Source organism: Enhydra lutris, unplaced genomic scaffold (assembly GCF_002288905.1).
Source record: "Enhydra lutris kenyoni isolate GAN:26980312 unplaced genomic scaffold, ASM228890v2 scaffoldscaffold48, whole genome shotgun sequence".
NCBI classification, from domain to species: Eukaryota; Metazoa; Chordata; class Mammalia; order Carnivora; family Mustelidae; genus Enhydra; species Enhydra lutris.
This window is the reverse complement of record NW_019154132.1, coordinates 10,729,009-10,756,414: the sequence shown is the minus strand read 5'-3', so window position 1 is coordinate 10,756,414 and position 27,406 is coordinate 10,729,009. Positions and strand designations below refer to the sequence as shown.

The following is a 27,406-nucleotide window of genomic DNA, read 5'->3' as shown; positions in this document are numbered from 1 at the left end:
TGCCAAAGGAGAGAGTAACAGGAGCTCAGTTTTGAACATGTTAAGTTCCAGCTTTTAGGTTTCTAAGTGACGCATTGAATAGGCAGTTGGGTATATGAGCCTAGAGTTAAGGCTGGAGGCACGGGCTGGAGAGACAAATTTGGGAATCGTTAGCCTATACTAATACTTGGCATTCATAGATTGTAAAATGCTATTCCAATATACAGCATTGTTATCTAGCCCTTACTCATGAATATAACACAACAGCAATGCCCCACTACTCCTTTGGATCACCAAAGATACTTTTTAAAAGATTTTTTTTTTTAAGAGAACACATTTTTTTTTTCCTTCCTGGAAAATAGGGCATATGCAAGTGTTAAGTTTTTCTTGCTCTACTTCTCAACTACTTTATTGCTGATCTTAATTAAATATTAAGAGGTTTGGAGATTCGTAATTAGCTTTAGGCTTGCAAGTTGGAAGTCCTGAGTTCCAAGTTGCAAGCTTGGAAGTTCTGAGACGGCCCCATAATGCCATCCTCTCCAAAAATCCTTATCTTCCTAGGGACCGAAAAGCTCAAATGTGAAATGCACAGTCTTAAAGAAGCATGAAGCTGCTCGATGAGCCATTGTCTTGATAGTAATCACGTACCGAAGAATATGCCGCCAGTCTTTGATAAGAAATGTGCTGGTAGTTAAAAATGTACACACTTTTGAACATTCTAGCCCATAAAAAGAACAGAAAGAAACCTCTACTAAGATTTAACCATTGAAAAGAGGATGATTTGAGGATGAAACAAAAATGCAAAACACAAGGATGAGAGTATATGGGGGAATTCCAAGAATAATGATTCTAGGGCGCCTGGGTGGCTCAGTGGGTTAAGCCGCTGCCTTCAGCTCAGGTCATGATCTCAGGGTCCTGGGATCGAGTCCCGCATCGGGCTCTCTGCTCAGCAGGGAGCCTGCTTCCCTCTCTCTCTCTCTCTCTCTGCCTGCCTCTCCATCTACTTGTGATCTCTCTCTGTCAAATAAATAAATAAAATCTTAAAAAAAAAAAAAGAATAATGATTCTATAAAATCATGGAAATCTTGATTTCAGTTGAGAATCAAAATACATATTTTGCCATTTTGCTATTAGATATCTACAGATCAAATCATAAAAATACAAATAGACATTTGGGGATCAGAAAATACAATATTGTTCTGAAATTTTTGAAGTAGCAATACTTAAATGCAAATTCTTGAATTTCCTATTCTGGACACAGTGGAGTGGTTTGTGTTGGACTCACTTTCAGGTAACAGTTCTAAACTCCGGGCAAATATGAATTTTAATTGTTTGAAGGTCCTGGAAAGTCACCAATTTTAGGCAGATATCGGAGGGCATTGGACCCTTGAGAGAAAGGAACCATGCTGCCTGTAGTTCATGTTAATACAGCTCCTCTCCTGAGAGCACATTCTAGTCTCCAAGACTAGGAGCAGCTAGAACTAGAGGGTAACACTGTGGTGTTTTTGGCTTGTCAGGGGATGGAGTGTGAGGCTGGCAAAGCAGCTGGAAACCGAGGGCAGAGTCTTGGAAAATCAGGAGCCACAGAGAGTATGCCCCAAATCTGTACAAACTCACATTAAATTCTCACCTGAACCCTGAACTGTGCTTGCCTAGACAAGACAGCAAGCGGACCCACAAAAAGCAGTAGCTGGAAACTTGTAGAGGCTGAGCAGTAAATTCTCTGCTGTCCACTGCACGGGAGACCAAATTTGGAGTTTGCCTCTGACCAAGTTGGAAGGGTCTGGTAAACGCTAGGCTTTCCACCAAAACCCTACAAGGGCCACAAGGAGTAAAGGTTATATCCTAGTTCTAAAGCATTTCCCCTAAAACTAATGGCAAAACTAAAACAAACCTGTCTTTGGCTTCAAGCATAAATGAAATCCCCATTTACACAGTGAACATGGAAACGAAGCAATGGTTGATAGACTTCAAGTTGCCTCAAAGTTAAAAATCTGAACTGTGTTTGTCAAGGTGGGGAAGAGGGGAGCTGTTGAACTGTTTGCGTTCTTCGTTTCTAATAAAAACAACAGCAACATGCTTTCAAAGCTGCCATTTCTCATAAGTAATTGTGGGCCATCTTTGCTTTATTGTATAATCATGGTTGGCTAGCGGAAACCGTTCAGTCTTAGTTCAGCAGCAAATATTTCCAGCTTTCAAAATCTAAGCATCTTCCAGCTGGCTCTAAGACGATTCACTAAGAAGCCAGACCAAATAAAGAATCCCTTAGAATTGGTTTTTTTTTTTTTAATAATTGGTATTTTGACATAACCAAATCCCCACTGAAATAGACAATGTGACTGGGAAAACAGTTCACTCTGAAACTACTTTTAGTTTATTTCTCAAAGTACTTTTTTCTTTATATATTCCATATATAAAATATATGTATTTTTATGTGTATGTATTATATATTATGTCTATGTATTTTACATACATACATATTTTAAAATACATGTTATTTTATATGTATATATAAAATATGTGTATAATACATAAAATATATGTAGAGAGAGAGGGAGAGAGAATACATATCATATATACTATATTATGTATATTATATTATGCATTATATTACTTTATTATATATGCCAGTATGTATACAATATTAATATACTAATATTTAACATATATAAGAAGCCTAACAGTCCATGGGCTATCTGGTTGCCACCATCCTGAGGCACCACTTTCAAATCTTTGAAGTTTATCTTCTGGCGTTACCATATTTCTAAAGCATGGATTTAGGGGCACCTGGGTGGCTCAGCATGTTAAGTCTCTGCCTTCAGCCCAGGTCAAGATCTCAGGTTCCTGGGATCAAGTCCCACATCGGGCTCTCTGCTCAGTGGGGAGTGTGCTTCTCCCTCTGCTGCTCCCCCTGCTGTAATCTCTTGCGCTCACTGTCAAATAAAACCTTTTTAAAAAATAAATCAGTATATAAAATACCAAGTGGATTGGCCTAAGTCTAACTTTTGATTTAGAACTAAAAAACCCTTTCTATTAAAAAGCTCTAAGTCTTAGAACTTAAATAAACACATATCAAAATAAATAACCTCTAAAATTTCTGCAGGAAGCTGATTAAAAACTACCAAAGACTTGTGTGCTATTTTTAAACTGTGAAGCTTAAATTTACCTCCTGTGCCTAAAAAAAGCTGCATTGATTTCTTGAGGGTTTTTTTTTTTTGACATGATCTGCCCCAAAAGTGACCCAAATCAAGAAGTATGCATCTTAAGAAATCAAAAAAGCTGGGAATGAAATTTGGAATTTCAATAGTCGCTTGTCTTGATGATGTCCCACTAGAACTTTAAAGATTTTATTTCAGAGGTTTTAAACTTTATTTGGGGCAAGACCTTGATGATCTATCATCTTACAGTAAAATCTTCTAAGTCAGTGAATAAAACATACAAACAAAGTTGCTGGACCTAGAAACATATTGATAAAGATCTGGTCCACGAATCAGCTTGACAGAAGCAAACATACTTGAACTGATATAATTTATGACTTCCTCCGAAGGAGGACAGGCTCTAGACTTATTTGCGACAGAAATGAAGTGAACTGAAGAGTTTGTTTAAACATAACACTGTGCAGTGATTGTTTCTTGACAGACCGGCCAGATCTCAAGTTCCCGACCCTGCCTTGTGGCCCTTCAAGGCAGTTCCAGTCACCCACAGGGGTGTTTGCATCTGAAGCTCCAATCCAGTGTTTGTGTTTAATGTCTTTTGATCTCCTAGATATGGACCCTCCCTTCAAACCTCTGGGACCTCCCTGAGGAAAGTGCAAAAGGTCCCAGCATGGGGACCGCGCTTAACTAAGATGCTGTTGTTAACACCGAGGAACACTGATATCCTTCCTTGGTAAAAAGCTACAAGTGGTCAACGTTGGTAAAAACCAACACACCTGAAAGAAAACAACCCAAACCAAAACAACAACAAAAAACCAAAAATCACAACTCACTCACACATATTCTTGCTTTTGTGGAAAATACTTATACAGAGCAGTTTTCTTCGTTGAGAGTGGAAACTGTTTCAGGAACTGATTTCTTCACTGATACCAGATTTTATTCTATAATAAAACTTTTGCTTTAAAAATAAAGTGGAAAGGGATGCCTGTGTGGATAAGCGACTGCCTTTGGCTCAGGTCATGACCCTGGATCCCAGGATTGAGTCCCACATCAGGCTCCCTGCTCAGCAGGGATTCTGCTTCTCCCTCTGTCCCTCCCTCCTCTCATGCTTTCTCTCTCTATCGCTCACTCGCTTGGATAAATAAATAAAATCTTTTAAAAAAACAACAAAGATTTATTTATTTAATTTTAGAGAGAGCAAGAGCACAAGCAGGGGGAGGGGCAGAGGGAGGGAGAGTGAGAGAATCTCAAGTAGATTCCCCACTAAGTGCAGAGCAGAAGGCAGGGCTTGATCTCATGACCCCGAGATCATGATCTGAGCTGAAATCAAGAGTCAGAGCCACCCAGGTGTCCCTTGCAGGGGAATTTTCATGTCCTCTTCCAGCTTTCATTTTTTTTTTCTAGATTTTTTATTTATTTATTTGACAGACAGAGATCACAGGTAGGCAGAGAGGCAGGCAGAGAAAGAAGAAGGGAAGCAGGCTCCCTTTGGGGTTGCAGGGCTGGATCCCAGGACCCTGGGATCATGACCTGAGCAGAAAGCAGAGGCTTTAACCCACTGGGCACCCAGGCACCCCTTTCATTTTTAACATGGACAGCTCTGTCCTCAGTCTAACTGCTCTTCTTTTGTAGGTCATTTCTCTTTTCTCCCTGGCTGCTTTTAAGTTTACTTTGTCTTTGGCATTCTGCAGGTTTGCTACTTTATGTCTCAATGTGATTGTCTTTTAACTTGCCCTGCTTGGCATCACTCTTCTTTATCTGTGGATTTTTATCTTTAATCCAGTGGAAAGTACTCAGCCATGATTTTGCAAAAATTGCCTCTCCTTCCTCTTCATTCTCTACTTCTTAGACTCTACTTAAATATATATTAGACTTTCTTGTCCTTTCCATCATATCTCTTAGTCTGTCATTAACATCTCCTATCTCATGTCTTTGTGCTACATTCTGAGTGATTTTTGCTGATTTCACGCCAGTTTCCCAATTCTTTCTTTAGTTCTGAAATACTGTTGAACTTATTTGCTTCTTTTAATAATGTACATTAATGATTATTATGTTCATTTTCAACAGTTTTTTCTAATATTCCTCATCAATTTTTGTTCATTTTTGTGATTCTGTATCCTTTCTTGTATACTTTTCATATGTAATTATTTTATATTCAAGCTGATATTGCCAATTTCTGAAACCCTCAAAAGTCTAAACATATTATTGCTTTTTCTGCTGATTCTCATTTGAGGGGGTTCATTTTTCATGTGGTTATGAGCTGATATTTTGTGGAAAACCTGGGTGCCTATATTGAAGATGCTTTCTCCAGAGATGATTTCTGTTCTTCTGGGATGTGGATGGCGACACTGCCCTGAAACCATTCTGGTCCCTTCCCAGTTTCTCTGGTTAATATTCTAGTTTCTGGTTCAGCTCAGCCCCATGGTCACTGGTCCAGGGCTTTGTCTTCTTGTTGCTGTGCTGAAGGTAGATTTGCCTTTGGGCCAGTTTTGCCTTTCACATATGTTTATTGTTCCTATTTGTGTATCAGGTACCTTTTAGAAGGAGTTGAGAGTGTTTGGAGATCTGTTCTTCCTAATGCAACAACGAGTTTAAAAACCTTGCCTTAAGCATGATGGAGTTTTTTCAAATCTAAAGGGCTCTTCAAAGGATCTAGTCTACCATTATATCCTCTTCTTGCTTTTCTCTCTGCTCGTTTTTTTTTTTTTTAATCTACCTGTTTTCATTCTGAAATATCTTTTTTTTTTTTTTTCAGGACCGCCCTGCTACTTTGAATTTTCTTTTCCAGTCCTTCTCTCTCCCACATCTCCATTTTTTTTCCCCACCCTTTAAAGTATTTTAAAGTATTTAAAGAGTTTTCCAGAATCCCAGTTTTCCCTTCTTCTTAGTTTATCTCACCCACACCCTTGGACTTTAGCTATAGTTCCAGTGTTTACAGCCCTTCCAACCCTAAATTATAAATCTGTTTCAAATTACTCTCTCTTAACCTCCATTTGGATTTTCCTCAAATTCAAAATTTTCACAAGTTCCCTTATGATCTCTCCCATACAGCACCTACAAGTCTGCTTCTCTTCCAACATTTCCCAACTCAGTTTTGGACACCACTGTCCACCACTCACCTAAGCTGGATGGGCCTGTCAAAAAAAAACAAAAACAAAAACAAAAAACAAACCAAAAAAACCCCCTAAATATCCCTTAAATTCTGTCCCTTTCTCTTCTGTTTCCATCATTCCTGCTGCAGTCAGAACCTCATCATTTCTTCCTGATCAATTGCCATCACTTGCCTTTCCTTCTCTTGCCTCCAGATTCGCTGCTGAAATTTGCCCTGCCCACTGTTGCTTTTGTGATCTTCTGAAATACAGATATGAACACGTCACTCCTCTGTGGAAAATCTCCATCAGTTCCCCCATCAATGCATGGTAAGTCCTAGACTTCATAATTAGGCATATAAGACCTCCATGATGTAACTTTAAAAGCTTTTTACTTTTCTGCCTATTTTTCTTTATACTGCAAGAGGGCCATGAGCATAACTGTCTAGTTTACTTTGGCATTATCCTGGTGCCAAGCTCAGGGTGGATACCTCATAGATGATTACTAAACGGATACATCATTGCCTCATCTCTCATGCTTCTGATTCATGGACCCTCTTGCTAGGCAATCTGGACATTTTTTTTTTTTTTTTTTTGCAGTAACACAAATTTTTTCCTCCTCTCACAACTCTAGACTAGTTACTATTTACTCATTTACTCAAACACATTAGTTTATCTTGGAATTACCAACTAACTGGTACTTAGTAGGTTCTCTGAATGAATAAATGAAAACAAACTTAGAAGTGTGGCCTAGGAGGTAACACATACCTGAACAGTTGACTGACACAAGGGACTGCAACCTGAGAGCAAATTTCCCCCAGGTGGTATATACATAAGCAAATTAAGTACAGGTCAACATGTATCTTTCTTCTGCCCTTTCCAAGTCTGCAAACCAAATTTAACGAATCAAATTCTTTTGTAGAACAAATCCAAGCAAAACCAAAACAGAATAAAGGGCAAACAAACCAACTTCCGGTAAAAAATCTGTAAAGGTAACCAAGACTTTCCCAAGCCCCAAATACAAAGAATGTCAGCTCTCTAGGCGCCCGGGTGTCAACGGAAGCCCTGCCCTGAGGGAGGCGGGGCTTGCGGAACGGGGCGGGATACGTCCGGTTGACCACGCCCCCTGTGGGCGGGGTGTAAGCGGGCAGGAAGCTCGGAAGCTTGCGCACGCCCCCGCCGTTTCCTAGGAGACGAAACACACAGGACGCCAGAGCTTCACAAGGGAGCGAAAGAGGTAAGCGGCCGGTGCTGGGCGGGTAATCCCGAGCGGGCTGCCGGGCTGCCACCCTCCGTCCGATCCAGCCCGAGCCTGTCCTGAGAGGCCCGCCCGGCATGTCCCCTCGGTGCCGCGTCTTACCAGGGCCAACCTCCGACGAGAGAAGGGCCCTGGACACTGGTAGGGGGAGGGACGGGAGGGAGAAGGACCCGGGGAGCGAGGGCGAAGCGTGGGGAGGGTCCTTCTGCGCCTACCTCGTTCCTTGCTCTCCGACGTCTCCTGGGCCACTTTACCGTGTTCCTTACCGTAGGGTAGATTCCGGGAGGGAGGAAGACGGCGGGCGTCCCTCAGTGTGAGGACCCCCGCCCCGGAACCTCTCCGTTTTGATCCCCCTACGCCCCTAGCCCTTTCCCCTCCACCCTCACGTCCACCGCTTGCTCTACAGTTGGGATTGACTGGAGTGAGGGAGAAACTGCTTTAGGAGTGAGGAGTCAGAAGCGGGATCGCGTCTCGGGAAGGTAGCGGAATTGAGTTCAGAACTACTGCAAAATAAAAAAGGAAGGAGAAGAAAGAAAACTGGGTCTAAATTCTGCCCTCATTCGTGCATCCCAAATGACTCCCAAAGGAATCCCGGCGCAGGATGGCCTTGAGGGACTCCCAGCAGTAACCCCGCCAAGCCGGCTGCCGGGGTGCCAGGGGATCACCCGCCGGCGGCCGGACCCACAGGGCCCGGGGACGACCCGTTCCGGTACATCGGCAGGACCCCGGCCCCAGGAGTCTTTTAAAGAGCCTTAGTTTGCGAAAAAGGATGAGACAGCCGGCGTGATAAAAACTTTCTTACCGCAGATAAGATATTTTAATTTAGGGACAGAGTCTGGAGGGGGCAGGGGAGTAGGGAGCAATAAAACTGATTTTAGGGTCTTATAATTTCAGTTCTTAAGGAGATTAATTATATTTAAATAATCATTTTGAAAGAGCAGACATCTGTCCTAATGATAACGAAATTCTTTGAACCAAAGTCACAAATTACTCTCCAGGCTTCGGACTTTACGTCCACCATCCCCCAATTCACCGCAGCGTCTGGGGAAGGGAGAACCCCCCCATACCACCACCACCCAAGGCGTCCCCTTAACTGTCTGTGCAAAGCTGGCCTTGCGCAAGGTTGTTTGATCTCTTCATTGGGGTGGTTTTTTATTTTGTTTAGTTTCAGAATAATGTGTGAATGTTAGCACGAAGCACAATGCCGGTATTTTTTTAAACATGCAGTCTTTGTTGTTCCACTCTAAAAGCTCTCCTTTCAATTTCCGTAAAACATGTGTCTTGGTGACTTTGAGACCTTTTTTTGTTTTGCTCTTAAGCAACTTAGTGATTTTTAAAACGTTATTATTTTTTTAAAACGTTAATACCAGCGTTGGAGTGATATCGTTCCAGTAGGATCTGCAAACACAAGCTGAAGAGTTCCAAAGGCTATCTGTTCAGTGATTGGCAGAGGCAAGTTTTACCCTCCATTTGTCCTCTGTGTTAATCTTCTTTAATCCTGTCTAAATCCCTTTAAGATGGCAGAAGCCCTTGAGAATACAGCTTAAGTTTACCGTAATTGCGCATTTAAATACATGGTAATCGTGCACTTAGATAAAAACAAGAAAACTATAATGGGAGAGAAAGTATAAGGGTATTTGTTTAATGTAGGTCTGTAATTGAGGCTCTATAATGGGAGAGAAAGTATAAGGGTATTTGTTTAATGTAGGTCTGTAATTGAGGCTCTAAATCTCTTTTCTTTAAATCAAATTATAATGTTGTTTAGCCGTAGGAGAGTCACTAAATATTGTAGGTTAATTGTAGAAAATTCCAAGTTCCTAACAGTTCTGCTAAATTAAAGATCATGGTTGTATTACATTTACTTGTGTCCTGCCTTGTTGCATGTATGTACATATAAATGGAAATAGACAGTTGACCCTTGAACAACGCAGGGATTAGGGGTGTGAACCTCCACATGGTCAAAAATTCTAGTATAATTTTTGACTCACCAAAAACCCAATAGCCCATTGTCCACCAGACACCTTACTGATGGCATAAACAGTTAATTAACACATATTCTGTATATGTATTATGTGCTGTATTCTTCCAATAAAGTAAGCTAGACAAAAGAACATGTTATTAAGAAAATCAGAGAGAAAACACATTTACAGTACTGTCTGGTATTGTTCGGAAAAAAATCCGCATATAAAAGGACCTGTACAGTTGAAGCCCATGTTGTTCAAGAGTCAGCTGTAGAGATGGAAATATTCACATACATAAGAGGTCATGTTACTACATCTCTGTTCGTCATAATTTGTCTTCTGTAGATCAACAGAGAAGAATAAATGTAACCTGTAGAGAAATATTATTCTGTGTGAACTGAGGACCCGTAGGCAGCCTCTGTTTTCTTAACTTACATCTGTTGCTTTGGACTAGTAATTAGTTTAGCAGTTCGCTATGGCAGACCGGTTAAAGTAGTTGTTTATGTGCCATCAGCGAATTGAAACATGGGAATTATGATTAAAAAATAAACAAAGTCTTCACCTGGATATCTGTGCCTCTTTACATGAGGCTGTTGTCTTTATATTTTCAAGAGGATACAGGGACAGCTGAAATGGTCAGCTTCTAACCCTGGAAAACTGTTGTGTAATTAATATGGCTCAAAAGAGTCCTCTCTAAGGTTTTTGTTTGGGAGTATAGTATGTAAACTTATTTTACTTAAAGGTTAGGTAGGCTTAAACTGGACAGATTCTCTGAGAGCCCCAAATTAGACCTTTTTAAAATCTGTCATATCCATCACCTTCATCACTCCACCCCTTAAATGACACAAGCTGAGAAATGGCTGGGTCCCCTGTTTATTCTTCCCTGCATATAAGTAGACCCTATGCTGTAGTCACCCTCACTTGAAACAAAGTGTGTTTCCAGGTTTATTTGGAAAGTGGTTGGTTAGGCTTGGCATGAAGTTTCTACAATTTCCTCTCCAAAAGTGGTTGGGTTTCCAGGCCAATGCAGAAAGTCACCAATGAGTGCATGATCTGTAGTGCTGATAATACTGGTGATGGTGGTGCTTGAGGGTCCTAATAGTGGAAGATAAAGAGATAATTCTACTTTTAGAGGCAAAGTCACTGCGAGGTAAAGTTTGACTGTTTCTTGCACCCTCTCACCTCTGCCTTTGGGTTCCCATCTGGCCAGCTCCCTCTTTCATTCCCTTCTCAAGCAAAAGGTCCTTTTCCAGAATTGCCTACATTACTTCCTGCCTATCAGACCCTCAGTGGTAGTCCTCAGTTAGGTATCAACATGAAAGGAAAGATGATGCTATTATCCCACTGAATTTCTGAATTAAGAAATTAGTTGCCTTAGCTCTACTTCCTCCCTTCCTCCTGCACTACTTTCTTCCCCTCCACTGTTTCTGGCCTATTATTTTTATAGTGTCCTTCTGGGTATAGAGCCAGATGCAGCCTCGGGGTCTAGTAGGCGTAAGGAGTACCAGTCGCAATTTCCATTTGGTCATTAGCGTTTTGGTATTTTAGGGTAAGGAGATGGGTTAGGAATCTTTAAGGGGAGGTAGGGGTGGGTAGGTTTCATTGTGGGGCAGACTGCATGGTTTTGAAGGAAAATGGGGGTTGGGGGGCAGTTCCTTTTTCATCAGTGATTGTAAAAGCCAGTAAGAATGGGTTCTTTAGAAGTTGGGGACTACCCTACAAAAAACAAGCAGCCTCAAACCTATTGCAAGTACTAGACTGACTCCATCATTGATTCTCTGATTGATTATCGACACGTTATATTATAGATTACAATCCTACTGATATGATGAACACTGTGGCCTTACGGACAAATATATTCTCTATATTGTAACTTAACCAGAAGGGATCAGTAAACCTGTAGACAGCACTTTTCCTTAAAAGGGAGGTGTATGCCATCTTAAGTGAGACAAGCTAGAAAAGAGGTCAAACAATTTAACACGTCGATAACAAATTGCAAAATATTGATTTAATAAAATTCTAAACGATAAGGATAAGTGCATTTTAGTCCGTGTTTTGTTTAATCATAATACATAGTACAAAAAACAACCCAGAGGTGCCCAGTTGGAAGAGCATGTGACCTCATGGAGTCATGAGTTCAGGCCCCATGTTGGATGTAGAGATTGTTTAAAAATAAAATCTAAAGAAAAAAACAAAACCCAAAAGATCTTTCAAAAATAAATTTCCTTATGCAGATAAAGGAAAAAATTAAGAAAAACAAATATATGTGTGGGTCAGGAACCATGGGGAAGGGGTGTTGACTTCCTTTCTATAAATGCCTTAATATTTCAATTCCATGTGTATGTATATTGTAAAGATCACTTACAGAAAACTCCATTTTCAGGCAAATGGGGAATCATTTGCTGGCATCCGTTGCTCAGATTTAAGCTGAAAAAGAAAACCTAAATAGATATGGAATCTACTATTGTGATCTCTTTTTTAAGATCCTGGCCACAGTTAGCACAGCCTAAATTAATTCACACATGACTTTCAAGGGGGTATTATCTATATGAAGTAAAATAAACAATACCCTAATACACCCCCACCCTGTTCCTTAAAAGTCCCACAAGGTTCCTCCCACCTTTCCTGTGGACGGACACATTCCCGTAATAGGAAACAACATAGTTCTATTGTCCTTCCTTGCATTTTTGCTTCTTCCTCCTGCAAGCCTGCTTTTGGAAGTCATAGGTACTTTGATGTCCTGTGGGTCCGAAATTTCTGCATATAATAGAGAAACAATTTCTATAATTTTATTTGGTGGCAATGAAACAATACTACAGTGAAGGCAAAGCAATCTTTGAATGAAGCATCAAATTATAAAAGGCATTTGAAAACAAATTATTTGAATCGTGCCAAGCATTTTGTTACCATCTGGAACTCAGCATAAGGCCTTGTAACAGAATGACAGAGACGTTTAAAAGCAATGTAAGAATGAAATGAGAAGCAGCGCCTTGAAACAGAAGTAGGAGGGAATAACGGGAGGAAACTACTGAATGTCGTAATTGGGGTACACAGGAAAGCCAGCGCTCTGTTCTGTTTTTCTTCAACTGCAGTAATACAATCAGGACCTACTGAAACCTGTGCCCTTCTAATATATACGGACCCACAGTCTCTCATCTGCGGTTTCAAAATTCACAAAGCTCTGAACAATGAACATTTTAAAATAAATTTGTGCAACATTGCAACGTAACATGAACTGCATGCTGTGATGCCAGCGTTTATTTTTTACTTTGTGGACTTTCCTTAATTTTATTTTACTTTGTGGACTTTCATCAGTTTTCTGCAGCTACATTAAGATGCTGCTTGGGAGGTGTTACATGACCTATGCTATATCCACCATATTACTTTTCTAAAATGTACGGATTCCTGGATTCCAAACACATCTGGCCCAGGGGTTTCACATAAGGGATCATGGGCCAAATTAAACGTAATGCAAAAAGTGATTCAAGGAATGGATATTATAGTTGTCGGATTCTCCAATGTCTGACTTGGAATAATACAGATTATATTCAGTATAAAAGGAATCCTACAAATCATTAAGCCTGTATTTACTGAATATAATGGCATAAATAGCACGGCACCATGCAAATGAAGCAGTCATAAACGAACATTATCAGTCTGTTATATGTGAACCCCATTCCACATAGCACAAAGGACTTACTGACAAATGTTTAACCCACCGGTATGTATATTACAGTTCTTCCCTGCGCTTAGGTTACCAGTCAATGAAATGAAATTTCTTTAATGAAATTCTTTCTTCTTGTTCTGTTTTTTTTGTTGTTGTTTGTTTTTTTGTTTTTTTGGTTTTTTTTTAAATAGGGTGTTCATAGGAATGGAAGCACTGTTTCCTTGCCAGATTCCGTATCACTCTATCTCATGAACCTTTGTAATCCTGGGGAAGAGCCTGTGTCTAAGGATGACAAACCTGTCACTGGTGTAGCAACAGCAGTCTGAGGGGAAGAAACAACAACAACAAAAAAACGAAAATAAAGCGTTTACATTTATATTCAACATTTCAACCGACAACCTCTGTTGCACTGTGTTTCCAAGATGAACCGATACACAACCATGAGACAGCTGGGGGACGGCACATACGGGAGTGTGCTGATGGGCAAGAGTAACGAATCTGGGGAGCTGGTGGCCATCAAAAGGTACCGTGTGCGGCGCTGCTGAGCTTGGAGCTCTGATCTTTCCTTTCCTTTAGAAAGAGTTCTGGTGTAGCCCCCGCGCTTGTTTAGCTGACGGGGCAATGCCATTCTGGAGGGATGCTGCCAGAAGGGAGTTCTGCTTGTCCCCACGTACATGGATTGAGTTTTCTGGTTTGTCCAGCTCTATAATTAGGATCCGAAACTGAAGCTCATGTTTGGAAATTGTTTAGAATTTGAAGTTGAGTGCAGAGTAGAGTTTATTTCCTTAAAACGACGGGCCTCAGAATCAGATGGCGTTCATATATGAAACTGAGTTCTGAAGGGTATGTGCTGTTCTCCTAAGCTTACCAATGAAATAGAATTAACTATTATTAACTTAGTTACTTCTTCTGAATCTACAGCATTTGTTATCTATTATACATTAATAAATTACCCCAAGGCTTGCTGATTTAAGATTTTATTTATTTGTCAGAGAGAAGGAGAGAGAGAGAGTGAGAGAGAGAGAGAGAGCACACAAGCAGGCAGAGAGGCAGGCAGAGGCTGAGAGAGAAGCAGGCTCCCTGCCGAGCAAGGAGCCCGATGCGGGACTCGATCCCAGCACCCTGGGATCATAACCTGAGCCGAAGGCAGCGGCTTAACCCACTGAGCCACCCAGGTGTCCCCCACTGTGATTTAAAACGGAAACAAACCATTCTGAATTCCCAATTTCTGGGGGGTCAGGAATTTAGGAGTAGCTCAGCCGGATGATTTTGGCTCCAGGTGTCTGCTGAGGTGGCAATCAGCTGCAGGCTGGCCGGGGACCGCAGCATCCCCTGGAAGGTGGCTCCCTGGGTTAGTGGACTTGGGCTGCTGTAACGAAGTACCGCAGATGGGTGGCTTAAACAGAGATTTCTTTCTTCATGGTTCTGACAGGTTCGTGGTCACAGATGACGCTTTCAGCAGGGGTGGTTTCTTCTGCGGCCTCTCTCTGTGACTCGTAGATGGCTGTCTTCTCCCTGTGTCCTCAAAGGATCTTCTGCTGTGTGCTAGTCTGTGGCCTAATCTCTTCTTCTTTAAGGACACTAGTAATACAGGATTAGGACCCACCCTAAAGACCTCACGGAACCTTAATTGGTTCTTTAGAGTCTGTCTCTAAATACAGTCACACTCGGATGTTTATAACTTCAATGGTATGGATTTGGTGGGGGCAGTTTAGCCAAGAACAGGCTGCTCTAACAAGGTTTCAGCCACAGACTATGTGTGGCTTCAACCAGGCAGACTTACAGATCTACGGTTCTGGAGGCTAGAAGTCTAAGATCAAGGTGTCAGCACGGTGGGTTCCTTCTGTGGATCTATTCTAGGTCTTTCTCCTTGGCTGATGGATGGCATTTTCTCTCCATGTGTCTCCATATCTCTTCTACACGGTCTTCCCTCTGTGCTTGTCTCTGTATCCAAATTTGCCCTTTTTATAAGAACAGTCATACTGGATTCAGGTTCACCTTAATTTCATTTTAACTTCACTACCTCTGTAAAGACCCTGTCTCTAAATTAGGTCGCATTCTGAGGTACTGGGGGTTAGGACTTCAGCATATGAATTTGTGTGTGTAGTGGGGGGGGGCACAGGTTAGCCCACAACACAACACTCACTCACATGGTTGACAAGTGGCCTGTTCACAAGGGCTTCTACAGAGGGTTGTGTGAGTCCTCTCATGACATGGCAGTCGGATTCTTCCAGAATGAGTCCTGGAGACTGATTACCACATCAACCAAATGATGACAGTCTAAAATTTAAAATGCTTTAACAAATGCTCTTCAAATGTTAAAAACTTTGAAATATGATCTAAAGCATTACACATACAAGGAAATAACTTTATAAAATATTGTCAATAGCTATTATTGTCAAATAAATGTACAATGTGCCATAACTGAAATGAAGTATTTACTGAATGGGCTTAATAAAATTCAATACCCACTCATGACTGGGGGAAGAATGCTCTTAGCAAATAGGAATAAAAAGAAACTTCCCTAACCTGGTAAGACTTAAACAATTCATCATCTTTATGTGAAATATTAGAAGGACTGCTGGTAAAGTTGGTTTTAAGACCAGACTGCCTGCTATATTCCCACTAATTAAGATTGCTTTGGTGATCCTAATGAGTGCAATAAGAGAAAAAAAAGGAGCCATCAGTATTAGCCAAAATGAGATGAAACCATCCTTATTTATAGATTAAATCATTGTATAAACTCATGCAAATACTTCATTATGCATAAATAAATGTATACATATAAGTATTTTTAGTATATGTGTTGCTGAAGCAAGCACTATATATAAACGTTTTTAAAAAGAACTAGAAAGATGCACATATAATTCATGAAAGCTGTGGCTTCTGGGGAGGGGGTAAAAAAATGAGAATGAGGTTAGGCCTGGTGCAATTATGTAAGGTTATTACCATTGTTCTGTTTTACTTAACAAAATGCTCTTTATTCCTTGTGGATGGCAAAATCATGTGTTTGTTTCACTGTTCCATTTCACAAGACAGGGAATTGAGTCTCACCAGCATAGACCTAGATAAAGCCTTGAAAGCATTGAAGGGTCCAAAACTATAAGAGGTCTGAGGGCTGAGAAGAAGCCATAAGTATATAATTTAGGAATGCTTTGGTATGTGAAATAGAAAACCAAACCAAAAGTTACTTAGGGATTTTTCTCACATAAGAAGAAGTCTCGAAGGAGGCAGCCCAGGGCCAGTACCTTGTCCATGCTGTTAACACAGACCTAGGTTCTTCTGTCTTCAAAACATAGCTGCCTCACCCCTCTCCAGAAGACTTCTGGTTAATTGTCATTGGCCGGAAGTGTGTCACACAGCTCACCTGGCTATAAGGGAGGCTGGGAGACCGAGTACTTAGCTGGGTGTTTGTATCCCTGTAAAGAAGCTGGGATAATAAAGACAAAGAGAAGAGTGGCTTTGGACAGTCAACTCAGTGTCTGCCATATGGCGTTCCTAACTTCAGTAAGGACACGGCAAAAATGAATGAGAAGGGGAGGGATCATGGGGAAGACTTGAAGAAAATTTCAGTATTCATTCAGCACACACTTGTGAAGCTCCCACACTGGTGCTCAGGACAAAATGGGAAGGAGACAGAGGAATTACAATGTGGTGAGGAAGACTGACAAATTAGACAAGTTACAATACAAAATACCGTTAAGTCCTCTGATGGGGGAATAACGGTCCTAGTGGAGCACAGAGAAATGATGCCGAAGAAGTATGCTGGAAGACTTCCCGTAGAATGAGAGATCTCAAGAATGAGAAAAGAATATCAAGAAAAAGAGGAGGTGGGGCACCTGGTGGCTCAGCTGGTTGAGCAACCAACTCTTGGTTTCGGCTCAGGTCATGTCAGGGTCATGGGACTGAGCCCCGAGTCTGGCTCTGCACTCAGCGTAGAGTCTGCTTGAGATTCTCTCCATCCCTCTGCCCCTCCCCTCCAATAAATAAATAAGATTTTTTTTTAATTAAAAAAAAAAAAAGAGGATGGAGAAGAATGTTATAAGCAGCAAGGATAATAGGTATGAAGACCCGGATGAGAGAATGTGAAGAATGTGAGAGAATGTAAAGGCTTGCCTGGGGCTGAGGAACTGAAGTAGGGGCTGGAGTGTAGATTCTGAGTGGGGTGGAGGAAGGACCTGATGCCAAAGGGTGAAGCCATGAAGCCAGGTTAAAGAGTTTGTCTATCTTGACTAGAAGGTGATGAAGGATTTTAAGTAGGAGAGTTGTTGATGTGATCAAATATTGCTTCAGAATGGTCTCTTTAGCAAAAGAGTGGATACTGATCAAAGGTGACCAGTCAGGAGACTGAAGCAGCCATCTTGGTTAGAGGTGGAAGTGACCTAATCTAGAAAAACAGCACTGAATATGGGCATAAGTGAAAGTACTCAAGGGACATTTCGGAGATAGGCTCTGGAGGGACTGGTCACTGGACGTGGAGGGAAAGGAGTAAAGCATGTGCAAGAGTCCAGGCTAACTCCTGGGATTCTTAAATGCATGTTGGTGGCACCATTTACCATGACAGGGGAGATTCCAGGCTTAGGGGTAAAGCTGGGTTCACTTTTGGAAATGATGACTTTAAGAGGCCTGCAGGTAACTGAATATTTGCATTCAAAACAGGTCTGGGCTGGCGATTTAGGAATTGTTAGTCTACAGATGCTAATTGAAGCTACATAGAAGGAAAAGAAAAGAGCTCTTCATAGGGAGCACTAAGAAATCCCATCATATAAAAATGGGTCTTGGAAAAAAAAAAAAAGAAAAAAGAAATGGGCCTTGGAAGAGGTAGGTACTTGTAGAGAAGCCTGAAAAAGAGCCACCAGAGAACTAGGGAGAAAACTAGGAGAGTGTAGAAAATATATGGAACCAAGGGAAAAATATAAAGAAGTGCTCAACTAGAAGACAACTAAAAACTAATGACTGAAAAGCATTTAGATTAGTTAGGAATCTTTCTTGCTTTAAGTGACAAGTATGTAAATTAATAGCAAGTGATAGAACCAATGGCTTAAAGAAGTAGATTATTTTTCTTCCATATCAGGAAATCTGGATTTTGATGACTCCAGTGAACTGTGTCTAGGTCTTTTCTATCTTCTTCATACTGTGCTGTTAGCATTTGTTTGCCCTCAAGCATGTCACTTAATGGCCACATTATGACTACTTCGTTTCCAGGCATTAACATCTGTGGTTCAGGGTGCAAAGAAGGGAGAATGATACCAGCAAACCCTTCTCTCAAATTCTAAGTAAACTTGTTTCCCAGAAGCCCCATAATGACTTCCCCTTACATCTTATTGGCTAGAAATGGATCAGATGGTCTCCCTTATGTATAAGAGAGGCTGAGAGGTGAGAATCTACTCTTCTAGCTTCTATACTAGGAGGCAAAAGGGAGGAAGCTAGAAATGGCTTTCTGGTACCCAAACCAATACTGGTGTTCTTTGGACTTGGAGAACATGGTATAATTAGTGGCTGTGGTGAGAGCTATTCTAGTGAAATCAAAGAGGAGATAAGCCAGATTGCAGTAGGGCTAGGAGTAGTAAAAAGTGGGGTAGTAGAGGCACTAAACTTTGAATAGTCATGGAGTACGTGTCACTTAATTGCTAAAAAAAGTCACAGAAGGCTTTTCTCAGTACTCTCAAAATCTACTCTCAGGGCGCCTGGGTGGCTCAGTGGGTTAAAACCTCTGCCTTCGGCTTAGGTCATGATCCCAGAGTCCTGGGATCGAGCCCCATGTCGGGCTCTCTGCTCAGCCAGGAGCCTGCTTCCTCCTCTCTCTCTCTCTCTCTCTCTCTCTCTCTCTCTCTGCCTGCCTCTCTGCCTACTTGTGATCTCTGCCTGTCAAATAAATAAATTAAAAATCTTAAAAAAAAAAAAAAAGAACCCACTCTCAGAATCCCTGAGTACATGCGATGAATACTAAAATAGAGCTACTGGCAGCGTGTACATGACTTTGTACAGAGTCTTCACAGATTTGCATGGAGAGCAGAGACTGAAGGATGGCAGGACAGGAGTAGTAGAATGGGAGAGGGGGGCATCAGAATATATAGGTGCTCTTGAGGGGGACAGTGAGTGGGAAGGCTGACCATGGGATCCAAGCTAGAGGAGGAGGCAGGCAAAGCCAAGTGTGGAACAAGTAGACACATACATTTTATCCAATGGTAATGATGGAGAAAAGACAGGAAGATGTGGTCAGAGTGTGAAGTTTGAAAGGCTGAAATCTTAGAGGGTAGAACCATTCCTCATGACAGCAAGGTGTTTATGAGTGCCCATGGCATCATAGAAGGGAGCAGCTCTTTGGAGTGAAGAACTGTGAAGACAGGCTACCAGCAGGATTATCAATATGAATGTTCACTCATTACTCCTAAAATTCTTGACCAGACATAATCTTAGGATGGTTTTTGACCTGCAAGAGTCATACAGAAGACTATGCCATTTCTCTCGAGTCTGAGGCAAAGCAATAAACTTGGCTTGAAGTATTAGACCCCATATTCTCCATTCTCAGTGTATCCCTATTTGTTACCAAAACAACCTACATTCCATAATATCCTATCAGGACCATCATCTTGTGCTTCATGGCATAAAAATTTAGGCACTGCGAATTCAGGCCACAAATATTGTAGGAATAACACTTTAAATCCATCCGAGTTGGATGAAAAATTCTAAATAAATTCCATGTTGAATACATTTTGTGTAGCAGATGAAGAGCTGCTTTATCGTTAATCTTCAAAGAGCAAGAAGCATGTCCTCTTGAAGGGAAACATTATCTGGATGAAGGTATTTTTCATTCTGAAAGTCTTTTAAGCAGAAGAATCAGGAGAATGAAGTTTGAGGAGTGAAATGGAGAAGAGTCTGAGCGCGAGTGCAGTAGGGAGATAGCCAGGAGAAACCAGGGTGTGGCATGGCAGCTGGTAGATGTCAGAGTGTTATAATTTGAGACATGAACATGAGAAGAAAGTCTGTACTTGATTCAGTAAGCAGTGGGCAAGCCTTTTGAGCAGTCTTGAAATGCCCTCAAACTGGCTAGGATGAGTTGGCAGATGAGTGGTTAGAATTTGGGAGAACACTATAAAGAATAAGAGAAAAGGTACCTTTTTGAAAATTTTCTTTGGGAAATTTTAATTTAGATCTCTGGCAAGAAACCTTGTATCTGCTGCCATCAAAAACAAACAAAAAAAGGCTGTAACAATTCATTTCTAGCAGATGGTAGTAAGATCCTCTTATCTCATTAAATTTAAAATATTTATTAAGCTCTCTGCTCTTTAAGGACTTGGAAGGCAATTCTATTTTGGAGGGTCTCCTGTTTGTGGGATGGTTCCTCATGAGCCCAACTGTGGGTACAGAAATTCATTGTGTCATTTAGTAAATACTTACTGAGGACTTACTGTATGCCAAAAATTGATGTAGGCATGTGGGAGTGTCTTCAAGGAGCTTACATTTGAGGAGGGGGAGATGGTAGATGGTAAGTGCTATGGAGAAAAAGCAGAGCAGAAACAGCGACCTAGGAAAGTACTATTCTTTTCTTCAGATGACTAGCTGGGAATGGGCAGGAAAATTAGCTCAGGGCATTACTAATAAGGATCAGCCTGAATGGTCTTTTATTTCCTTTGACCAGTCAGCTCTTTCTAGCTCTGTCTGTCTCCTTGAAACTTCTGTTTTTTCCGTCTTTCAGTTTTTCACCTGCTGGTACCTTCTGTCTTTCAGGTCACAGCTGACATACTGCCTTACCAAAAAGGCTGGGCCATTAAATTTTTTAAAAAGAGCCCCTTACCTCATGGTCCTTGTAACTAATTTGTCTGTTTTGTGTTCACTAGTCTAAAGCCTATTTTGTGTTAAATGGGAGGTGCCATGATAACTGTCTCTGGTTCTCGTTTGTGCCTTGCCCTGGCATGTAGTAGGTGTTGAATGAATGAACAAATGAAAGAGAAAAAGGCAGGGAATCTAAAAGGAGGTGCCTTTTCCTATCATTCTAACAAATTGGCTTAATTTCTTAAAATTAAGTTCTTCACATTGTTTGAAGAAATTGGGTAATTGTTTTTTATAAGGAAACTTCAGTATTTGTTGCATATAGACACCTACATTGCCTTAGGGCAGTACTGATGAGTCGTAGTAATTGATGGAAAGAAATGAACATATTAGGAGATGTGGATGCAGCTAGTACAGAGTTTCAAATAGAATAAAAATTCCAATCTTTACGAAATTGAAAAAGGAATATATTACCTACTGTCTCAAAATGGATTTTAAAAAATCTTATAATTTTTAAGAATAATAACATTATATGTGCAGTTCTGGATGGATTTGATTATTTTCTTTTTCTTTTTTTTTAAAGATTTTATTTATTTATTTGACAGACAGAGATCACAAGTAGGCAGAGAGGCAGGCAGAGAGAGAGGAGGAAGCAGGCTCCCTGCTGAGCAGAGAGCCCGATGCGGGGCTCCATCCCAGGACCCTGGGATCATGACCTGAGCCGAAGGCAGAGGCTTTAACCCACTGAGCCAACCAGGGACCCCGATTTGATCATTTTCTTAAACTTCTCTTATATACTGTATTTGAATTGACTTTTTAAAAATTGACTTTTAAATTTAACATTGTGCTAGATTTGCCTTATCATATTAGCAATATATTTATAAATCTATAGCATGGAAATGTATCTTTTGGTAAGTGACTTGTAAACCATCAATTTCTTAAATTTCTAGCACCTTAATGAGAATAAATGAAAGTCTGATTTACTAAGGATGCTTTAGAAATAATAGCAGTGATGCCCTTCATGTCTGTCATAGCTGATCATTGATACTGATAAAAACAAGAACATCCAGTATTTACTGAGCGCTGAACTAAGCAATTTGCAATAGGCTTTTCATATGCAGTAATTTCTACTTGTAGCTATGGAATTTGAGGTACAGAATGGTCAATGGGGAACCTGTACAAGGTCATACATCAGTGAGTCACTGAGCAAGGGTTTGGAGCCAGCAGGGCAGTTCCACAGCCCACATTGCTGCCAATGCTTTGTGCTGCCATTCCTTTACTCATTTCCTTACCCTTGTGTATTACACTGTTGAAGGGACTCTGAATAATTCCTATAGGAATTAGTTTAATCAATAAAGATAACTTTAAGCTTCCTGAGAATCTTCTAGAACCCCTCAATGGAAGATTATACTACTAAATGAAAACAGTAGGGCACATAGGGTTTGTTTGTTTTTTTTTTAATTCTTAAGATGTATTTGCTCATTTGAGAGAGAGAGAGAGAGCATGTGATGGGGGGAAGGGAGGAGAAGGAGAGGAAGAGGATTTCAAGCAGACTCCTACTGAGTGTGCAGCCTGAGGCAGGGCTAGATCCCACCACCCTGAGATCATGACCTGAGCAGAAATCACGAGTCAGATGCTTAACTGACTGAGTCACCCAGGTGCTCTTAGGGTCCTTGTTTTCATAATCCAGCTTTGTAATTTCTATACTTGAAGAAATATTTTTTAGAACATAAATCCTCTTTTTTCTTGTCTCTCATTTTGCATGGTGACTAAAAAAATGTTCATTAAAAAAAAACCTCTATCTGTGGTGTTTATAGTGGAATTATTTTGTTACCTTTATTACTTTTGGTATATTTATCTCTAATGGTAACATTGGGATCGAAGAGGGAAAATAGAGAGCAAAATTCAGAAAAGCAACCTCCTAAATGGAAGAAGATATTTGCAAATAATATATCTGATGGGGGATTAATATCCAAAATATATAAAGAACTTATACAACTCAACACCAAAAACCACAAATAATCCAATTAAAAAATGGATGAGGACCTGAACAGACATTTTTCCAAAGAGAAATACATATGGCCAACAGATACATGAAAAGATATTCAGTGTCACTAATCATCAGGGAAATGCGAATCAAATACACAATGAGATATCACCTCACATTTGTCAGAATAACTAAAATTAAAAAGACAAGAAATAACAAGCGTTGGTAAGGATGTGGAGAAAAGGGGACCCTTGTGCACTGGGAATGTAAATTGGTACAACTATTGTGGAAAACAGTATGGAGGTTCTTCAAAAAATTAAAAATAGAACTGCCATATGATCTAGGAATTCTATTACTGGCTATTTACTCCCCCAAAATGAAAAAAACACTAATTTGACAATATATATGTGCCCCTATATTCACTGCAGCATTATTTACAATATCCAAGATATGAAAGCAATTGAAGTATCCATTAATAGATGAATGGGTAAAGAAGATGTGGGGTGTGTGTGTGTGTGTGTGTGTAGGTGTATAAAGGATACATATAAAGGAATATTACTGAGCCATAAAAAGAATGAAATCTTGCCATTTGCAATGACATGGATGGAGCTAGAGAGTATTCTGCTAAGTGAAATAAGTCAGTCACAGAAAGACAAATACCATATGATTTCACTCATATGTAGAATTTAAGAAACAAACAAGCAACAGGGGGGGAAAAAGACAGGGAGAGGCAAACCAAGAAACAGAGTCTTAACTAAAGAGAACAAACTGATGGTTACCAGAGAGGGGGTGGGTGGGGGGTGGGGGAAGCGATGATGGGGGTGATTAAGGAGGGTGCTTGTCATGATGAGCACTGGGTGTTGTATGGAAGCGTTGAATCACTATACTGTACACCTGCAACTAACATGCTCTATTTGCTAACTAACTGTAATTTAAATAGAAACTAAAAAAAAAATAAATATGATGAAGATCTGGTATATATATACAATAGAATATTATCCAGCTATAAAAAAGAATGAAATCTTGCCATTTATGATAACATGGATGTGTCTAGAGTACTATGCTACGTGAAACAAGTCAGAGAAAAACAAATACCATATGCTTTCATGTATATGTGGAATCTAAAAAGTAAAAAAAAACACAAATGAACAAAAAACCAGACTCATAAACAGAGGGAACAAACTGGTGGTTGTGGGGTGGGGGGTGGCAGATGAGAGAAATAGGTAAAGGGGATTATGAGGTACAAACTTCCAGTTGTAAAATAAATAAGTCACAGAGATAAAAAGTAGAGCAAAGGGAATAGAGTAAATAATATTTTAATAATATCAGATGGTGACTACACTTATCATGGTGAGTATTTCATAATGTACATAACTATTGAATCACTATGTTATATACCTAAAACTAATGTAACATTGTATGTCAGCTAAACTTCAATAATAAAAATTAAGAAAAAAAATTTAAAAAGAAAGATATTTCTAAAGTTTGGTTGCTTCTAAATTTTTGTTGACCTGAATCACTTAACTTTATGGGCTTCTTGTTTAAAGCAGAGGTAGTGATATAGAAGTCCTCAGTTCAAGTTACATCACGAAATTTGCTACCAACATTTGTGATTTTCTTCCCCTCTCCACTTTAGTGTTTCATATTCTAGAACTGTAAAGTTCTAGAAAGAGAAAATTCAGAAGAGGTCCTTTTAGAAAAGCACAATTAAACTGATGAGGGAAATATGAGAAGGCACCCAGAAAGGAAGATTAATGGTAATCCTTTCACCATTGTGTTTAAAGCAGAATTTCAGATAGAACATAATCGTGCACCTGTACCAAACTGCCTTGAGATATACAGAAGGGAGGGGACTTCCTTTTAAAGAGGAGGGGAGATCACAGTTACCCAAAGTGAATACTAGAGTAAGAAAGCCAACGGTGTAAGTTGTGTTTCAAATCCTCTGTCCCTGTACATTAAACTTTTCTTGTTTGATTTCAGAATGAAGAGAAAGTTCTATTCTTGGGATGAATGTATGAACTTGAGAGAAGTTAAGGTAAGATCCTACAGGTGTAAAGAACCCTAGGAGGCCTTCGCTCTGCCTCACCCTGTCTCATTTATGAGGACGGTAGCTAAAGGGATTGTTCTGTTCTTTGTAGGAAACATTCCAAAGATAATTGTATTTCTCATGTTTTTTTCTTTCTCTTCCTAAGTAATTTCTCATTTCTTACCCGAATGTCAGTAGAGGACAACAGAAAAAACTATACACTCATATTTCAATGTATACTCACTTTTAAAAGAGTGTTTTAATTCATGTTATCAAAGGAAAGACAACTTTTAATTACTACATACCATTTCTATTTTATGCTGTATATTTATGTATATTGTATATGCATAAATTTCTGGATACCTTTGTATGGAACTTCACATAGTTAAGTCAGAAAAAACTTAGGCCTAGTGAATAGACTGAGAAAAAAAAGTGACAGATTGAAATGTTTAGCAGGTATTATTGGCTTGGTTTATTTTTGTACTTACATTCATTACTTAAAACAATTACTGCTTACTTTAAAATTGGTATTCTAAGATGTTCTATAGACATTAAGACTTAATTCACTCATGAATGCAGAAGAAATGGAAGATTACTTAAGGTAATTATCATAGAGATTGATGAGATTTTGCCGACTTCAATAACTTTGTTTTAAGAATTTTAATGCTGATTTGCTGTGTTACAGTCTCTGAAGAAACTCAATCATGCCAATGTGATTAAACTTAAAGAAGTTATCAGAGAAAATGACCATCTCTATTTTATATTCGAATATATGAAAGAAAACCTCTATCAATTAATGAAAGACAGGTATGTCTTTATTTTATAAAAACTATAATGTTTTCCCTGTTATCTCCTCTGTGAGTTCCTTGGATCCCTTCAATATGTTACACTTAACAGTGTACAGATTTATCACTCCAAGAGGTGGATGTAAATTAATTAGCTGTTACCTTTATAACCTTGAAGAAGAACCAGCTATGACATAGTCACCATTTTTCTGATGTAAACACACATTATCTATCTATACTTTTGAAACAAAATCTATCTATAGTTTGGCTTACTGGTTTGTTTTTTAAGTAGGCTCTATGCCCAGTGGAGCCCAACATGGGGCTTGAACTCATGACCCTGAGATGAAGACCTGAGCTGAGATCAAGAGTCAGACCCTTAAACCAAATGAGCCAATCAGGCACCCCCAAAATCCTTCTATAGTTTTAATACTAATAAAGCCAGATGTGAACAAAATTGAGATTACCTTCACTGCTCTCGCAAGCAAATTGTGAAAGGTGAATGAAAAAAGGGAGGAAGGGAATGAGGCAGTTTTCATGAAGGGATCGAATAAGTTCATTTGTTAGAATGTTTAAGTGAACGATAAAACTTAATGTGTTACCAATCTCAAAGAAATTCTCATTTTCATTTTTAAACCCATGAACAGAATCTCTAAAGAGAGAGAGCTTCAGGTATGTGCCTTGAGCTTGGGGAGGCTAATATTTTGGTGGTAACTGATGGTCACATGTGGGAGATTAATGACCATTTTACCTGCTTTTAAAGCCAGAGTTGTTCAACAGAAGATCCTAAAATACTTTAGAAATAAACTTTGCAGTAGAATGATGACTGCTTTCTCTGTATTTCTTTCATATACACATTATATACACACTCAAGGTAATCCTTAGGAATGGTGAGTGAAGTTTTCTTTAATCACATTTTTTCCTTCTTTCAAAAAATACTTACTGAATGCCTGTTAGGTTCCACAAGCTATCATTATAACATTAATAGTTAAAAGTAAAAAAAATTTCTACCCCTCAAATCACTGTTTGTTTTTCTATAGTTCTTTCTGGCCCTTGGAACCAGCCATGCCTGTTTTTTTACATAGTTGCAATTTTAATGGTGATCATTTTTTTATTTGATTGATTCACTTATAAGCATTTTGTTGTGCTGATATATGATCTTCACAGTTACTATAGTTAGTATGTTCTGCTAAATGACTATAGCATGCTTCACTTATCTCTCTAAACTTCTTAAAAGAAATAACTATTAGGAGAATAGATTGGTAATTATAGTTTATAATATTGATGGAATTATTTTGTAGCCATTAAAGATGATAGTTATGAAAATTATGAAAATGCCCAAGTGGATAAAAAACAGAAATCAAAATTGTAATTGTGCGACACTGATACTTAATATAAAAGTTATACATGTAAATGGATTAGGACTGGATTAGAATACTGAAAAATCTGAATAGTTTCTTAATCAGGTGATGGGCAATCTTAAATTTTTGGCTTCTAATAATTATGCTCTTTAAAATGTATGGAGTGGGGCGTGTGGGTGGCTTAGTCAGCTAAGTGGCTGCCTTTGGCTCAGGTCATGATCCCGGGCTCCCTGCTGGATGGGCAGTCAGCTTCTCCCTCTCCCTGCTGCTCCCCCTGCTTGTTCTCTCTTTTCTCTGTCAAAAAAATAAATAAAATCTTTAAAAACATAAAATAAATAAATAAAATGTATGGAGTGATAAACCTATGT

The 27,406-nt window shown here is 39.6% G+C and overlaps 1 protein-coding gene across 3 annotated transcripts in view; it reads left to right on the top strand.

Annotated features, from left to right (window-relative positions):
- Positions 1–13,310: 13,310 nt before the first annotated feature.
- Positions 13,311–27,406, top strand: part of LOC111156735 (male germ cell associated kinase) — a 51,493-nt gene continuing 37,397 nt past the window's right edge. For all 3 annotated transcript variants that reach the window (XM_022517788.1, XM_022517790.1, XM_022517787.1), the window contains exons 1-3: positions 13,311–13,632; positions 24,850–24,904; positions 25,581–25,702. In XM_022517788.1, the coding sequence (XP_022373496.1) occupies positions 13,532–13,632; positions 24,850–24,904; positions 25,581–25,702 (278 nt within the window). In that variant the 5' untranslated portion in view covers positions 13,311–13,531. The remainder of the gene's footprint in view (positions 13,633–24,849; positions 24,905–25,580; positions 25,703–27,406) is intronic.